The sequence below is a fragment of the Macaca nemestrina genome, chromosome 15, assembly GCF_043159975.1.
Source record: "Macaca nemestrina isolate mMacNem1 chromosome 15, mMacNem.hap1, whole genome shotgun sequence".
NCBI classification, from domain to species: Eukaryota; Metazoa; Chordata; class Mammalia; order Primates; family Cercopithecidae; genus Macaca; species Macaca nemestrina.
In genome coordinates, this window is record NC_092139.1 from 35,903,102 (window position 1) to 35,915,895 (window position 12,794).

General features: G+C 44.1%; 1 protein-coding gene across 4 annotated transcripts in view; it reads left to right on the forward strand.

Moving 5' to 3' along the window:
• Nucleotides 1-12,794, forward strand: part of LOC105481628 (transglutaminase 3) — a 137,830-nt gene that overhangs the window by 24,065 nt on the left and 100,971 nt on the right. Inside the window, exon 1 of one of the 4 annotated variants that reach the window (XM_071079571.1) lies at nucleotides 5,210-5,302. The exons of the other annotated variants lie outside the window; for them this stretch is intronic. Coding sequence (XP_070935672.1) covers nucleotides 5,210-5,302 — 93 coding nt within the window. Of the gene's footprint in view, nucleotides 1-5,209; nucleotides 5,303-12,794 lie in introns of those variants that run through there. 4 annotated transcript variants of the gene reach the window in all.

Consider the following 12,794-nt stretch of genomic DNA (forward strand, 5'->3'; position numbering starts at 1 on the left):
GAAACCGAGTCTTTCTGGATTTTAATGACTCAGAACTAAGGGTGTTTCTGCAAGGTAATGGAATATAGCAGGACTATTCTAGTCTGAGTAGAAATAGAAGAAGAAAGTAGAGATTTCTTAGTAAACTGCCAAAAGAAAGACACAGATTACAGGCAACCCTAGACTCAGATAACTATATGAGAGAATTAAGACTAAGGGTTCTCTAAGAAAAGGCTAGGACTTACAAAGACTTAGATGGTCTCTATAATTATATGGGAAACTCAGTGACCCACTTATCCACACACGCATGAAACTGTGTATGAGTAGCATTCTTGCCATACCCTTCCTAGCCCAATAAGCTCTCCCTTCTGGAGCTGAGTAGGGTTGTTATTTTCAAGACTGGCGTTGTTATATTTTCTTGGGAGGAGTGAGACATTGTCAGAGAGAATCAAAAGGAAAGATGACATGACTACTGTCAAAGCTCTAAGAAGGAGACCAGTCCCTTGGATGACAGAGGTGGACAATGAAAGTCTTGCGAGGCCTTGTCTTTTACTCCAGCTGGTAATATGGCCTTATAAGGTGTGGCTGCCACAAAAATTCTAACTTATAACACAAAAAAGCCATCCAACTCCCACGTCTCTCAAAGAAGCATCACTTAGTATTCTGAGACTTTGGCAGTTTTCAGAGCAGAGCCAGCATAAGGAACCATTGCTTGTCCTAGTAGCTCCTCCCTGAGACACACCTTTATGACTGAGACCTCCTGGAGCCAGAGCCTGGCTGGGAGAATGAGCAGTTTCCTGAACTGGACAGCTTGGGGATTATAGAGATCAAAAGTCCTGGGTGCATCACTATTCATTCATTACATGTTGAAAGGGGCTAGTTTGGACTCTGGCCAGGGGTGGAAAATTCTTCCTGCACCTCCTTTTACAGGCTTTGTGTCAATCAGCCTTTGTTTCCTCGGGTGGGATTTGTCTCAGGAGAATCCCAAACCATTCCACTATGGAACAATCACAAAGGCATAGACTGTCAGAATTAATAGGCACTTAGATGCCCATGTAGTCATCACCAAGCATTTTGCCAAAGCTCAGAAATCAGCAGCTTGGTTTGAGGCACGCTACAGAGTCAGTCAGATCCATGTTATGGGACAGGCGTAGCCGCAGGAGCACCCCTCGCTTGCACCACACCTATTTTTTTTGAAACAGCGTCTCGGTCTGTCACCTAGGCTGGAGTGCAGTGGCACAATCTCGGTTCACTGCAACCTCCACCCAGGTTCAAGTGATTCTCATGCCTCAGCCTCCTGAATAGCTGGGATTACAGCATGCCTCACCAGGCCTGGCTAATTTTTGTATTTTTAGTAGAGACAGGGTTTCACCGTGTTGGCCATGCTGGTCTTGAACTTCTGACCTCAAGTGATCTGCCTGCCTTGGCATCCCAAAATGCTGGGATTACAGGCATGAGCCACTGCACCACACCTTTTTAATGAGAAACTCTGGGCTTTTAAAAAATGAACATTTAAGTTATATCTTCATTAGGAATTGTGACAGAGAGGCACTGGTGGATGGTGAGGAGAACAGAGAGACCATGCAGATTTAGATTTTGAGTGTATCTCCCACCTCAGCCCCACCTGAAGGAAGATGTGTTGAGGATCTCTAAGACCACCCACAGGTTTGGTAATTTGTTAGAAGGAATTACAGGGTGTAGCATATAGTTATACTTGTGGCTAAGATTTATTACAGGGAAAGGGTACAAAGCGAAATCAATGAAGGGGAAAGGTATGTAGGGGAGTCCAGAGAAAACCAGGAGCTTCCACGTTCCTCTCCCAGTAGAGTCACAAAGGATGTGCTGAATTCCTCCAGCAACAAATTATGACAACACACAACAAATGTTGTCTACCAGGCTGGGCACAGTGGCTCACGCCTGTAATCCCAACACTACGGGAGGCCAAGGCGGGCAGATCACCTGAGGTCAGGAGTTCAAGACCAGCCTGGCCAACATGGTGAAAACATCTCTACTAAAAATACAAAAATTAGCTGGGCATTGTGGCACATGCCTGTAATCCCAGCTACTCGGGAGGATGAGGCAGGAGAATCGCTTGAACCCAGGAGGCAGAGGCTGCAGCGAGCCGAGATGGCACCACTGCACTCCAGCCTGGGTGACAGAGCAAGACTCCGTCTCAAAAAACAAAAACAAAAACAAAAAAGTTGTCTACCAGAGAAACTCATCAGACTCAGTGCCCAAGGTTTCTACACGGGGGTTGGTTGCATAAACACCCTCTGCCTAGCTTGTACAAACACTCCATACTTCCAGAAGGAAAACTGGTATTCAGTATAAACTATGTTGTTTGCACAAGTATGGCCTAGGCCTAGTGAGCCACCCTTATCATTTAATTTCATATCAGTATAGGGAACTCTTTACCAGGCAAGTTCGCAGAAGTCAGCCAAGATCCAGCCCTTCGAGGCAGGCCTTTCTCAGGATAGCAATCTCAGGCCCTCTATGTGGATGCTTTACTACACAGAAAGGTAATCTCATTTCATTCTTCGTTGTTAGAACTTAGTAAATTGCCATCAATAAGATAAATGGAATTGTTTATTATCAAAAACCTTACACTCACTTCTCTAATAGGTCACGTCTATCTGAATGTCCTAAGATACTTCACACCTAGCATGTCCAACACTGAAGTCATTATCCTCCCCACATTCTGGCTGTTTCTTTTGCACACAGATTCCTAGTGAACAGCTCCCCCATCTCTCCTATTGCTGAAGTTATTCTTAATGTCTACCTCTGTTATACCCCCGGAACTTAACAAGTTGCCAAGTCCTAGACTTTTTACTGCTTAAACATCTCTCGGTCTTCTTCCTTAGCCCTACTGGCACTTCCTTAGTTCAATTTTGTCATCTTGCTGTAGGACAGTGGCTTTGTAATAGGCCTTTCTCTCTCTTTTTTTTTTTTGAGATGGAGTTTTGCTCTTGTTGCCCAGGCTGGAGTGCAATGGTGTAATTTCGGCTCACTGCAACCTCTGCCTGCTGGGTTCAAGAGATTCTCCAGCCTCAGCCTCCTGAGTAGCTGGGATTACAGGTACCCACCACCACACCTGGCAAATTTTTTGTATTTTTAGTAGAGACAGGCTTTCACCATGTTGCCCATGCTGGTCTCGAACCCCTGACCTCAGGTGATCCGCCTGCCTTGCCCTCCTGAAGTGCTGGGATTACAGACATGAGCTAACTTGCCCTGCCAGTAATGGGTCTTTCTCTATGTAATTGGTCCTCTGTATCTGCAAGTTCCATACTACACCCACAGATTCAACAAATTTTGGATCAAAAATCTTTGAAAAATAAAACACAATACAAAATAACAATATATTTACGTTGAGTTAGGAGAAAACAATTATTTTTAATAGAAAAGTATTTTTTAATTAAGTAACACAATAAAAAATTACACAAATTTAAAAAATATAGTATAGCAACTATTTACATAGTTTACATTGTATTAAGTATAATAAGTGATCTAGAGATGATTTAAAATGGAGGAGAGGCTGTGTGTAGATTGTATGCAAATCTCATGCCATTTTATACAAGGGACTTGAGCATCCATGGATTTTGATACCCATAGGGATCCTGGAACCAATTCCTCCCTTCACCCCCTCCCTGCACATACCAAGGGACAACTAGAGTCACTCTTTTTTCCCCACTCATCATCTATGCTGTACTGCTAGCAGTTTTTTCCTCAGTTTTTCTTTTTCTTAAAAACTATTTTTTAGCTTTCTGAGATGCACTAAACTATTTTTTTTTAGACAGAGTTTTGCTCCTGTTGCCCAGGTTAGAGTGCAATGGCGTGATCTCGTCTCACTGCAACCTCTGCCTCCCGGGTTCAAGCGATTCTCCTGCCTCAGCCTCCCGAGTAACTGGGATTACAGTGCGTGCCACCACACTCGGTTAATTTTTGTATTATTTGTTTTTAGTAGAGATGGGGTTTCAGCACATTGGCCAGGCTGGCCTTGAACTCCTGATCTCAGGTGATCTGCCTGCCTCAGCCTCCCAAAGTGCTGGGATTACAGGCGTGAGCTACCGTGCCCGGCCAAACTATTTCTTTTATTTAAAAATGGCATGTGGTAGAAATCCAAATAGTACTGAAAGATACGCAATAAAAAGTAAGTTCTCAGCCAGGAGTGGTGGCTCACACCTCTAATCCCAGCACTTTGGGAGGCCAAGGCGGGCGGATCACCTGACATCAGGAGTTTTGAGGCTAGCCTGGTCAACATGCCAAAACTCCATGTCTACTAAAAATACAAAAATTAGTGGGTGTGGTGGCAGGTGCCTGTAATCCCATTTACTCAGAAGGCCGAGGCAGGAGAATCACTTGAACCCAGGAGGTGGAGGTTGCAATGAGCCCAGATCGTGCCTCTGCACTCCAGCCTGGGCAGCAAAGCAAGACTCTGTCTCAAAAAAAAAGTAAGTTCTGTCATGGTTCTCCTCCCCAGAGATCCTTACTGTTGACATTTGTTGTCTCTCCTTCTAAAAGTTTTCTCTGCCTGTAAAAGCATATCTGAAAACACACATGCTTTCCACACCTCACACATGAGTGGGAATCCACTGTGCACACTAGTCTGCACTTGGCTGTTTTCATTGAATATGTTACTTTAGAGAGCTTTTCTCATCTGTACATGCTGGTCTCTCATTCTATTAGTGCACTGTAGTATTCCAGTGGATGAATGTAATTTATTTAACCAGTTTTCGTTTGATGGATATTTAAGTTATTCCTAGGTTCCTGCTATTCTGAAGAGTCACCTTTTGAAAACGCAAATGTGCTGGGTCCATCTCTGGCCCAGGCATCTTAAATGACTTCCTGCTGTTTACAGCTAGGCCTCCAGCTGGGGAGTCATGGATGCGAGCAGGTTGCCAGGGATACCCGAGGCCTCAAGAGAAATAATGGCATGTGTTCCTGGAGTTCTATGTAAAAATGTTAATTGAACTGCTAAGTGGTTAAAATGTTTTATATGGAGTCAACACAATTCTATTATGGTGTCAAATATAGAGTTCTCATGAATTTTTCAGATGGTAGTGGGAGACTTCAAAAGAAATTTGTGGAGGTTTTTTAAAGCTACACTTCTAGATTCCCCTAAAGGCTCATGTTTTCCTTTCCTGCCTAAAGGACATCAGTGGAAAGATCTGAGCACCCAAGTCCACAGGATACAGCCAGAACTTACTGGCATAGATTTGAGAGCCCACGTTTGATGCACATAGAACTACTTGCAATTTTTCCTCTTCCCTTTGCCTGGAAGGTTTCTGTCCTTTTCCATCTGATATACTACTCATCCCAAAAGGCAGTAAGTACAGCCTACTGCTGAAAAGTATGGACTTTGGAGCCAGTCTGCCTGGGTTTGAATTCTGACCATGTCATGTTTCTAGCTGCATGATCTCGGGCAAGTTACTTAGCCTCTCTGAGACTCAATGATTTCATTGTAAAATGTAGATACTGAAAGTAACTGGTAAGACTGTGTGAGTTATAAGTGGGTTAATACACATAAAGTGCTTAGAACAGTGTTTGGTACATGGTTAGCACTTGATGAAGGTATTGTTGTTAATGTTATTGTTTTTATCATTCAAGGTCTAGTTTCCATGATTCTCCCAGGTACCTTCTTCTGCCTTCCCATAACATCTGCTTACAGTACTCAGCACAATATTCTGTACTTTCTCCTCCCCTTAAGGGACATGCTCTTTTGCAGAGGAGACCCTATCTTATTTATCCTTATATCCCTTGTGTGGGATGCATACTAGACAATCAGTTGCTGTTGAATAGATGTTAACTGAATGAGATAATAATTATAATAATAACAATCTGAATTATTATATCTGTCTGTCCATTTGATTATGCAGTGACCAATGATTTGTGGTCCCAGAGGGGCTTTTCACAGACCCCAACACGGTTTGTGAATAAAAACTTCACTGTAGAAACCATTGACACTAAACCAGTGCTTCTCAAACTGCGTTCATGCTTTATGGGTGTTTTCTAACACAGGTTCCCTAGGTTTGGGAAATTCTAGGTTACATAAAAGTAAACAGGTATCTTAGAGCCTTTTCTAGGCTCATGTCCATAGAGGAATGAGTGGAATGTGGGATTCGGTTAGTAAGTTTCTTAACCTTTTTTGACCAAAACACCCTTTTTTTTTTTTTTTCCCCACAGAAGGTGAAAACATCTAGTGGGTTAATTCTATGGAATATAGTTATTGATAAGTTGCACTAACTTAGCTTCATTCTCCCTTCCAACTGATTTGCCTAGAGCCTGGGAGTGTCACTTACATGCCATTTCCTGCCCTGGTCTCAGGCCCTGACAGCATCTCAGCTTCCCTCCTGAAACCCTTATCAAGAAACAATTGTGCAGCTCACCAATCCATTCAGTCAAGATGTATTGAGTTTCTGCTATGTGTACTGACTATGGGGAAGACAGGATTCTTGCCCTCGAGGAACTAGCTGGGGACTCGGGACAGATTCAAACACATACAACATGAGGCCCGGTATGTTAGATGGGCAGAGAGCCGGGACACTGCTGGCTGCACAGGGAGATGGAGGCTGGAACATTTTTGAGAAGGATGAGGCTTTGATTTCTCCAGTCCAGTCCTCTCAGTGTCTAGGTGGGTAGGTGGGGAGATTAAAGTCTAGAGAGTGGTAGGTGTTTTGTTTTGTTTCGTGAGCTCAAACAGGTAGTCAGGGGCAGACTGGGAGCAATATTGTATTTTTCCACTGCATCGCCTGCCTCTGAGGCTCAAGTGTGGAAATCAGAGAATCCATTCACACAAAAAGACGAAAGCAGGGAACACTTTCTTCCTTCTAGCTGCCTGTGGGTCCTTGAACTTGTTCAAGGCCGTTCTAGGTTGGATATCTTTTCCGCTTCCATTTTCCTATCAATGACTCAAGACCGTGTCTTATTTTTATATACATTTGTTTTCTCATAGCTTCCTTCTCTAATCATTTCTTGGAGAAGATGTTGTGGCTTGGAGAACATGCTGCAGTCAAAGCAGGGCACACTTTGGAAGCCAGAGGGCTAGGTTCGGCTGGCTGCGGTTTGCCAGTCTGGTAATTGCCAGTGGGAGGAAAGTGACACAGTGAGAGCAGGGCCTTCAGAATGCCAAAGAGTTTGCGGTACTGCGGTTCCTGGTGTTCTGTGCAGATACTAAGCTAACAGGAATGTAATACAAACACAGCAGATTGGAACGAAGTAGGCCACCCACTCTCGCTCCAGGCTCCTCAGTAGCTGCCCTGCCTGCTCGTCCGGGGGCCCAAGTCTCACTCGGTACCAAGGAACTAGCGTCAACTCCCCAAGAACAGCACTGCTCACTTCCCCTAGCAATTCCTCCCTGCTTTCAGAATGAAATCCACATCCATTCTCTGAGCCTCCCTGGTCTTCTGTCCCTATCACAACTTCTCTTCTGACCTCCCTGTCTGCTCTTTCTGCTTTGTCAAGAACATGCCCCAGCTTTCCCTGTCCTGAGCGTTTCCTGGCACTGTCTTCTGCCTCTGTTTGTTGAAATCCCAAGACTTTTTCAAGGCCCATGAGCCATTCACGACTGTATTCAGCTGCATATAAGAGAAGTGCTATTTGGCTGAACCAAAGAGGGATTCATTTATCTCATGCAACAAGAAGTGTAGGGACAGGCAGTCTAGGGCTGGCGTGGCAGCTCAGGAATGATTCCATCCAGGAACCTGGTTCTTTCCATCTGCTCACTGCTCTTCCTTCCTTCCTTTCTTCCTTCCTTCCTTCCTTCCTTCCTTCCTTCCTTCCTTCCTTCCTTCCTTCCTTCCTTCCTTCTTTCTTCTTTCCCCCCTCCCTCCCTCCCTTCCTTTTGAGACAGGGGTCTCATTCTGTCACCCAGGCTGGAGTGCAGTGGCACCATCATCATGACTCATTGCAGCCTTGTCCTCCTGGGTTCCAGCAATCCTCCCACCTCAGCCTCCCAAGTAGCTAGAACTACAGGCTCGCTGCAACCTCCGCCGCCCAGGTTCAAGCGATTCTCCTGCCTCAGCCTCCCGAGCAGCTAGGATTACAAGAACCCACCACCATGCCCGGCTAATTTTTGTATTTTTAGTAGAGATGGAATTTCACCATGTTGGTCAGGCTGGTCTCGAACTTCTGACCTCAGGTGATCCACCTGCCTTAGCCTCCCAAAGTGCTGAGATTATAGGTGTAAGCCACCACTCCTGGCCTCCATAGGTATGTTTGGATTTAAAATGAATTGAATTAAATGGGAGAATGATAGTTTGGCTATCAGAAAGGGTGTTGGATCTAGAATTACAAAACATGAATTTGAATATGACTATGTGACTCTGTGTGAATCACACAGACCTCAGTTTCTTCATCTATAAAATTAGGAGACTCAATGAAATGGTCTCAAAATTTTCTTCCAGCTTTAAGAACTTGAGGACTCTTATGAATGGAATCAATTGGCTGCATTAGGGAATTCCAAGGAGGTGGAGCCCATTCAGGTCCAATGACAGCCAATAAAACAGCGAATGGAGAAATCCAGGCACTTCTCACTCAATCCTATAGTTTATGGGCCCAAGAGGGGCAGAAAGGTGAGAGTGGGAAAGTAATAGGGAACTGGGCCAGACCAGCACGGATCAGGAGGCTGGAGATGAGAGGTCAGTCCTGGTGTAAGTAAACGAGTGCTCTTTTAAGAGGTCACCTTTCAGGAAGCAGGAACCCTCCATTGCCCAGACATTGAAGCCCTACTGAACCTCACCTCCTAATGACAAGAGAAGGGCTCTCATTATGACTTTGGCACAGTGGCTTATGCCTGTAATCCCAGCATGTTGGGAGTCTGAGGAGGGAGGATCGCTTGTGTTCAGGAGTTTGAGACCAGTTTGGGAAACGTAGAGAGACCCTGTCACTACAAAAAATTAGCCGGACATGGTGGTACATGCCTGTAGTCCCAGTTACTCAGGAGGCTGAGGCAGGAGGATTACTTGAGCCCAGGAGATTGAGGCTGCAGTAAGCTGTGATTCTGCCACTGCACTCAACCTGGGAAACAGAATGAGACCCTGTCTCCAGAAAAAAGAAGAGTTCCTTTAAGTTTAGGGGAGGTAGAGCCCCACATCTGGCATCACATATGAACTGGAATGAATAGCCAGTGTGTCTGTCTCATATTCCTATTTGGGAATAGAGCAAGACTTATGGGTTGAAGACCCAAGCCTTCCCTTGTGTTACTTTGAGCAAGTTAATTGTCCTCTCTGGACCTTAGGTTCTCCTCTGTAAAAGACAAGCATTAGTATATAACACTGGTGTTTAAATTCTTTAGAACTGGAACAAAAACAGAACAAAAGGTTGTATACGTTCCTGAAACAGCAAGCCATCCTCTTGGCAAGGAATACTTCATGATCTGTGGCGTCCCCGAAGCTTCTCTGAAGACTTGGGGCCACCGTGTAAAAGTGACTACACTGGTGACCTTGAGTTCCCTCCCAGCTCTCTGACCCTGTGTCTTTCCTGGTTCCCCCCCCCCCCACATTTCTTATCTACTGAAGACTGACCCCAAGTATTGGTGTTTCTTTTAGACATGACTGAGTTAAGAAGGTCTCGCCATTACTCGATCACAAGCTGGCAGGTTTTGCCCCTGTACTTTGCTTGATTCAGATTATTCGTCATTCTCTTTATTGAAGTTTTAATTTTCCCTTCCCCACCCCAATACAGGGCTTGGTTCTCAGCCCCTTTTGTCCTTACCATACACATTCATTCATGAGATGCTATGACAAATTCAGTAATTCCTATCCCTTGTCTCCAAGTTTAATGAGTCATGAGCAGTGAAGCTGATGCTAAAAAGAAATGTCACACCTGGATGGACTGTTGATTCTACTCAATGCCTAATCTCAGAAGTGGAAGTTGCTGACTTCAATATTTTGTTTTTGTGGTCTCTTGAGGGAAAGACCTTTTGATGCTGGCTTCACAAGTGACCTGCCAGTCCAGTTTCACTAGCGCTTACCAAGTGGTAGGTAACACAGCCAAAATCCGTGCTTCTCGCTTGACCCCAGGAGGCGGAGCTTGCAATGAGCCAAGATCTCACCACTGCACTCCAGCCTGGGCAACAGAGCAAGACTCTGTCACAAAAAAAAAAAAAACCCACCAAATTTGTGATTCTTTATCCTCCTGTTTCAACTTAATAGTAATGATGGCAATAACTACAATACTCAGCTATCATTTATAAAGTGTTTACAAGGCGCCAAGCACAGAGCTAGGTGCTCCACGTATATTATCCTTCATTTTCATAACTTTAGAAGGTATTAATAGACATTGTTGACCTTACTTTGCAAATGTGTTAAGTCTCATGGAAATTAAGTTCTTTGCCCAAAGTTGCCTGGCTAATAAGAAGCAGAGCCTAGATTCAAACCCGAGTCTGTCTCTTTCCAATATTCACGTTCTTTCCACCTCTTCATGAAGAGATAGTATGCCTTTTTTGGGGTGTTGAAGATTTGTGACAATTTTGATAAGTAAAAGCAAAAAGGGAAAGACAAGAGAAAAAGCTATTAACTTAAAATCTGTTACAACTGTACTAGGAAGTTAAATGAGAATAAATTATAAAGTCAAATCTAATTTCTGAGGGGAAGCCACAGATTGACATAGATACAAACATGTTTATGTGACCCTTAGGTAAATCATTCAAACTCTCTGAGCCTCAGTGTTGTTATCTACAAATGGTAGAATCAAGGCACCCTCCTACAAGCGGCGGCTCATCAGCCCACTTGGAAAATGTAGTCATCTTCTCAAAATTTTCTTTCTCTCTTTCTTTCTTTTCTTTCTTTTTCTTTCTTTCTTTCTTTCTTTCTTTCTTTCTTTCTTTCTTTCTTTTCTTTCTTCTCTTTTTTCCTTCCTTCCTTCTTTCCTTCCCTCCCTTCCTTCTTTTCTTGATTTCCTTCTTTCTTTCTCTTTTTTCCTTCCTTCCTTTCCTTTTTTCTCTTTCTTTCTCTCTTTCTTTCTCTCTCCTTCCTTCCTTCCCTCCCTCCCTTCTCCCTTCTTTCTCCCTTCTTTCCTTCCCTCCCTTCCTTCCTCCCTCCCTCCCTCTCCTCCTCCTCCTTCTTCTTTTCTTTTGTTTCTTTCTTTCTCTTTCTTTCCTCTTTTGTTCTCTTCCTTTCTTCCTCCCTTCTTTCATTCCCTTCCTCTCTTTCTCTTTCTTTGTTTCTTTTTTCGTTCTTTCCCTCCCTTCTTTTCTTCCTTCTTTCCTTCCTTCCTCATTCCTCCCTTCTTTCCTTCCTTCCCTTTCTTTCTCTCTTTTCTCTCTCTCTTTCTTTCTCTCTCTCTCCCCTTCCTTCCTTCGTTCCTTCCCTCCCTCCTTCCTCCCTTCCTTCCTTCCCTCCCTTTCTTTCTTTCTGTCTTTCTTTCTTCTTTTCTTCCTTCCTTTCCTCCTTCTTCCCTTCTTTCCTTTCCTTCCCTCTCTCCCTCTCTGTCTCCCTCTTTCTTTCTCTGTTTCTTCCTTTTTTCTTTCTCTTCCTTCCTTCCTTTCCTCCTTCCTTTCCTCCTTCCTCCCTTCTTTCCTCCTTCCTCCCTCCTTCTTCTTTCTTTCTTTTCTTTTCTTCCTTTCTTTCTTTCTTTTCTTTCTTTTTTCTTTCTTTCTTCTTCTTTTTTTTTTTTTTGAGATAGGATCTGTTGCCCAGGCTGGAGTGCAGTGGCATGATCATGGTTTACTGCAGCTTTGAATTCCTGGGCTCAAGTGATCCTCCCACCTAAGCCTCCTAAGTAGCTGGGACTATAGGTGCATGCCACCATATCCAGCTAATTTTTTAAAATAAATTTTGTAAAGACAGGGGTCTTGCTATGTTCCCCAGGTTGGTCTCAAACTCCTGGGCTCAAGTGATCCTCCTGTCTCAGCCTCCCAAAGTGCTGGGATTACAGGTGTGAGTCACCGCACCCAGCTCAAAGATTTTCTTAAATGAATGTAAGGTTGAGGATGCATGATTATAATGGCTAATTTAGATCTAAAAAATGCTTTGCAGTTTACCAAGTTCACTTATGTCCATTCTCATATAATTCTCCTGATAATCCCTTGAGGAAGGAGTCCTCATAACTAGAATCTTAGCTAACAACAGATCAATGAATGTTGATTGCTTTCTGTATGCCAGTTTATTCTTGAATCTGAATAGGATACAGAGTTGACTAAAATAGGGATCCCATGTGATTTTTGTTTTATTTTTATTATTTTCCCACAATGAATTTATCACTAGAAAAGATTATCTTGGCCAGATGCGGTGGCTCACACCTGTAATCCCAGCACTTTGAGAGGCCAAGGTGGGTGGATCACCTGAGGGCAGGAGTTCAAGACCGGCCTGGCCAACATGACGAAACCCCATCTCTACTAAAACCAAAATTATCTGAGCATGGTAGCGGGTTCCTGTAATCCCAGCTACTCGGGAGGCTGGGGTGGGAGAATTGCTTGAACCTGAGAAGTGGAGGTTGCAGTAAACTGAGATCGTGTCACTGTACTCCCAGCCTGGGTGACAGAATGAGACTGTCTCAAAAAAAGAAAGAAAGAAAGAAAAAAAAGATTACCTTGGCCAGGCGCAATGGCTCACACCAGTGATCCCAGCACTTTGGGAGGCCGAGGCTGGGGGATCATCTGAGGTCAGGAGTTTGAGACCAGCCTGGCCAACATGGTGAAACCCTGTCTCTACTAAAAATACAAAAATTAGCTGGGGATGGTGGCAGGTGCCTGTAATCCCAGGTACTCAGGAGGCTGAGGCAGAAGAATTGCTTGAACCCAGGAGGCAGAGGTTGCAGTGAGCCGAGATGGCGCCATTGCACTCCAGCCTGGGCGACCAGAATGAAATTCTGTCTCGAAA